Below are 5276 nucleotides of genomic sequence, written 5' to 3'. Positions count from 1 at the left end.
AGGAGCCAGTTGAGGTGGCTTGGGCATCTGGTCAGGATGCCTCCTGGACGCCTCCCTGGTGAGGTGTTCCGGGCACGTCCCACCGGGAGGAGGCCACAGGGAAGACCCAGGACACGCTGGAGGGATTATGTCTCTCGGCTGGCCTGGGAACGCCTTGGGATTCCCCTGGAGGAGCTGGAAGAAGTGGCTGGGGAGGGAAGTCTGGGCCTCCCTTCTGAAGCTGCTGCCCCCGCGACCCGACCCTGGATAAGCGGAAGAAAATGGATGGATGGATGGATGAAGGGCATTTACTAGAGTAACTACTTTGGGGGGGAAAAAAAACAAACTTTTAGGAATATTTTTACTACGCTGTACTTTTTTAAAATTATTTTTACTCTTATTTGAGTAAATTTTCTGGATTTTCTACCCACTGAATAAAAAACAAAAATGTTTTAACCAAAAATCCACCAGCTACAGAAACACACCTGCAGTTTAAAGTTTCATCAGTTTTTTATTGAATGAAACTGATTTGGAAACATTTAACTTTGTCTAATTTTTGTATTTTTTTTGTTACTTATCTGAATTATTGTAATTTTTATTCTTAAGATATCAAAATCTCCACTTAACTGTATATTTTGACTGTAATTTTAAAATCTTAAATGATTGATACCCAGTACTTAAGTAAACTTTTTACCAAATACTTTTTCTTGAGTATAATTTGTAGAAACTAAGTTAAAATTACTTTGTAAGACTTTGTGGGGGTTTTTCCATGAAGATTATTCCAAATCTTTGATATTAAACCCAGGAAAAACATCCATAATACGGTTATTTTAAAAAATATTCCCTCCTCTCTGTGAGTGTGTGTGATCAGACGTCCTCACATTTCAGCCTATAATCAGATTAGTGCTGCGGCTGCTAATCCCCCTCAGGAGGCTGCAGAGTTAGTTTGACCGTAACTGAAGCTCTCCTCAAACATTTCCTCACCTTCTAGATTTTCTTCTTCTGTGGACGTTTAATACAAACTGTCAGTCGATTTGAAACGTTTCCAGTGGAGAAAATGAGAGGAACGACTTGGAAAACGCAGGATGTTGTTTCTCAAGCTGCTGCTGAGATGTTAAGCGGGGCGGCTAATCCGTCTCTGCGCCGGTGGAGTTTCAAGCCGAGTTCGTATCCGATACCTTCCAGCTGCTGCAGGGGGGAAGCGTTTGGGAGAAGCAGGTCACCTGCAGGACAGCGTGACTTTGGGAAGATGTGGAGCGCCTCGCTCAAACTCGCACTCAAAACTTTACCGCAGTACGACCACAAACTTTAAAGTATTTCTCTGGGATTTCCAATGAAATACCAACAGAAATTAGTTTTTTTTATTTTTTTTTACTTCTAGTAAGTTTTTCTTTGGGCTGCACAGTGGCGCAGTTGGTAGAGCTGCTGCCTTGCAGCAAGAAGGTTCTGGGTTCGATTCCCGGCCCCGGTTTTTCTGCATGGAGTTTGCATGTTCTCCCTGTGCATGCGTGGGTTTTCTCTGGGTACTCCGGTTTCCTCCCACAGTCCAAAAACATGACTGTCAGGTTAATTGGCCTCTCCAAATTGCCCCTAGGTGTGTGTGTGTGTGTGTGTGTGCATGGTTGTGTGTCTCTGTGTTGCCCTGCGACAGACTGGCGACCTGTCCAGGGTGACCCCGCCTCTCACCCGGAACGTTAGCTGGAGATCGGCACCAGCATCCCTCCCGACTCCACTGAGGGACAAGGGTGAAAGAAATTGGATGGATGGATGGAACTGCAACAAACCTTTGAAATGGCTAAGAAAGTGAAATTAGAAATAATCAAACATAGAATTAGACTGAATAGATCTGCCGGATATCCGATCTGGACTCTTTTGTCAAACCCATTTTTTTCAGAAATTAGTTGTTCTCTGGAGAACAAGCAGACGGGTAACGGATAAAACTGTAGAAAATTTTAAAGCATGTTTATTATAAAAAGGAAAAACAATATCCCTGTTCAATCCAGAAATGGGAAAAAGAGCATTTGTTAGAGACTCAGCCAGGTCAGCCGCTGGGTTGGGCCAACAGCCGATTAGCAGTACTGATTTTTATTTAGCATTAGAGTTCCCTAAATTGATTTCAATATAAACTGATTATTTTAAGAAGAACTGGAGAGTTTCTCCTCCTTTATTTTTGAATTTTTGCTGTTTTTTTGTTTGACGATTCATCAACTTGCATGGAAGTTGCAACCAAAAACGTCAACATTTAGATTCTCAGTGTTTAAAATTGCTTAGCGCTCTTAGCTTCCCCTAGCTAAGTTATTAAGCTGCTACTTCTCCAACACAAGGTCGTTTTATAAACTCAGTTGAATAAAGTTCAGCATTTGTGCTGAAGTTTTGTTTTTTTGACTGTTGAAAATTCTTCAAGTATCCATATAATAAGAGCATGGCCATATGCAGTTATGGTCATGCTCTTATTTTGAAATGAGTGAAGACTGCAGTTCTGTTTCCTGTCTGCACGTTCTGTTTTATTTTTTCCACCCAATGATGTTATTTCACTGGCTTTATAAAAGATAATGTCAAAATTAAACTGGTATCACAGGGTTGTTTTTCTTTCAAGGGCAGATATAATTTGAATTAGCGCTTTAGCATTAGCTTCCATTAAAAACTATGTTTGTTCAGCACTTTAGCGCTAGCAAAGCTAATGTTTATGATTAGTGTGTCGTGGTTAGCGCAGCAGCTTTTTAGGCAGCGGTGCTCCCCTGTGGGCAGTGGTACTCGGGTGGGAGAATCCGCTGACGGGAAGCTGTTTGGTGTGACCCGCTCAGGCCTGCTCCAGGAGCTCCATGATGCTCCACAGCTACGGCATGCTGCTGCCCTGCGACATCGACAAGTTCCACGGCACAGAGTACGTCTGCTGCCCCGCCTCCCGCTTCGCAGAGTCCCCGCCGCCGTCCCTGTCCTCCCAGGAGGAAGACGACGACGAAGACGAGCATGTGGAGAATGAGGACGTCGCCCCGGGTGACGATGAGCCTCTGGAGGAAAGGTGAGCAGATCTTTGAAACTTCACGCAACAAGAGAAACCTTCTGATCGTATTGTGTAAGTTTAGTCTGTTTATTTCTTAGTGTTTTCTCACCCGGTAGTTCGGTAGATTCGGTTCGATTGCGGAGCGAAATTACAACATTTGTTACATTTTCAGCTGCTGCAACCCAAGCCCTTTGTAAAACCTTTTCCCCTCCTCGCCTGTGGGGGCGCTGCAGTATTAACCACTGCAGGAAACAACATGGAAACTTCTGAAGAAGACACTGAGTGGCATCGGATTTTAGCAGTTTTAGGATTTCTCTTTTGTCTTTGTTAAAATACAACAAGCCATTTCTCCTGCTAGTGTTACGTTTATGCATTTATTTTGGTTGTATTTACCCACAATGCCCTGCGCTGCAGTCCACTTCCTGTTTGGTTTTTCCACATGCATTCAAATTGCACTGGAGTTCACTTACACCAAACAAAGATTGAGGTTTGTAGGGGGACCAGATTCACTTTTTTGGTTTGCATCAGAGTTTGTTTACACATTCACATCTCACCAAATGAACCAGGAAGTGGACTACAGCCCAGGGCATTCTGGGTAAATACAACCAAAACAAAGAGTCTAGAGCTAGCAGAAGAAATTTATTTGATCAAAGACAAAAAAGAAATCCTACAGCCACTAAAATGTGATGTTACTCCATTTTTGTTTACATTTCATGAAGCAGGAAGTTGCGCTCAGTGTCTTTTTCAGAGGTTTTTGGTGCAGCGCCCCCAGAGGTCAGGAGGGGAACAGATTCTTCACTTAGTTTGGATCGTTTGACACAGAGCAGTGTGAAAGTGAACCGCAGCAGCTGAAAATATAATAAATGTTGCAACTTTGGTCCCCAATAGAACCGAGTCTCCCGGGCTATCAGGTGTGAAAATTCTCCAACTCATGAAATCCATCGTCCAGTTCTCAAAAGCTACTTTTAGGTAGCTGCTGCTTCTTCTCCTCCTCACCTGAGTCAAATGAGCAGCTCATCACTACTTCTCTGCAGAGCTGAATGATCTGCTGTGCTGATGAGGAAATTCATCCGTTTTATTCAGACCTGTTGGAGCATCTAAAACTCAAAGCGTTGCAGCTCTTGAGGACAGAACCGGAGCACCTCTGCTCTAAATCGTTTACTTCCCCTGTTCCAACCTCTCCAAGGTTGTTTTCTCTCAGCTCAAGGATGTAAAGGCTTGCAGACTGCTTGTACAAACATTTTTCTAACGAACGGGTCGCTCTCAGGAGCTCGGTGAATTCAAGCATGGCAGTGTGAGAGGATGCCACCTGTGCAGCAAGTCGAAACATTCAGCGATCAACTGTTAGTGGTATCAGCAAATAGGAACAACAGAAACCCAGTCAAGGAGAAATAATGGTGAGCTGAAGCATGCCGAGCTGCTCAGTGTGCAGGAATCAGCTGTGGGTTAGAGATACAAACCAGCCAGACAGAGAAAAGGTTTTTTCTTAAAGTTTTGATTTAATTACTGCTCTGCATGTGTTGTCTCTTAAGCTATTAGCTATTAATCAAATACTAAATTAGGTGAGGATTATCTCAATAATCAATTAATCACGATTAATCCGATTTTTAATTTAACTACCTTGGTTTGTTATAAATGCATTAAAAAGTGCAAAGAAGCAAATAATTCAAGTCCTCTTTGTAAGAAGAAAATAAACTTTTTATTGCCTAAGAGGTAAAAATATAGCATTCCTTTAGGAATGCTATATTTTTACAAAGATTATTGAATAACAAAGTTATTCAATAATCTATTAATCATGATTAATCGTTTCAGCCTTAATCGTGATAAAAAAATGTAATACGATGAAAGATACAATAAATCCCCACCATGACGTTTCTGACCGTCTTTTACCAGGTTAACTAGAGGAAGAACTGAAGTTCAAACAGATCAAAGTTCATAGCTGCACAGCAACGTTTTTCCATTCAGACGTAATAATGATGTATTTACTGGTCAGTTCTAAAAGATATAAACACTTTTTTTCTCGCTCTCTGTGCTGGCTACGCTACACAGACTCGTATGCATAGCAACCGACAACAGCGCCACTTTACCTGTCACTTAACCTGTACTCAAACATTTCCCTCACGGAGAACAGGGCATTCAGGGCGCCACAGTTCTGTTTTTAGCCTCGATGTTTATTTTTCTTTTATTAAGTGGTAGATTAGCTACTGCTGCTATTAGCTAAGCTAACACAGCAGCGGTAGATTAGCTGTCGCTGCTATTAGCTAAGCTAACACAGCAGCGGTAGATTAGCTGT

General features: G+C 42.2%; 1 protein-coding gene across 3 annotated transcripts in view; it reads left to right on the top strand.

Moving 5' to 3' along the window:
- aplp2 (amyloid beta (A4) precursor-like protein 2) overlaps nucleotides 1-5276 on the top strand; it is an 84222-nt gene that overhangs the window by 51303 nt on the left and 27643 nt on the right. For all 3 annotated transcript variants that reach the window (XM_008426468.2, XM_008426467.2, XM_008426466.2), the window contains exon 5: nucleotides 2784-3001. In XM_008426468.2, the coding sequence (XP_008424690.1) occupies nucleotides 2784-3001 (218 nt within the window). The remainder of the gene's footprint in view (nucleotides 1-2783; nucleotides 3002-5276) is intronic.

This window comes from Poecilia reticulata, linkage group LG13 (assembly GCF_000633615.1).
Source record: "Poecilia reticulata strain Guanapo linkage group LG13, Guppy_female_1.0+MT, whole genome shotgun sequence".
Classification (NCBI taxonomy): Eukaryota; Metazoa; Chordata; class Actinopteri; order Cyprinodontiformes; family Poeciliidae; genus Poecilia; species Poecilia reticulata.
This window is presented reverse-complemented; position numbering and strand designations above follow the sequence as displayed.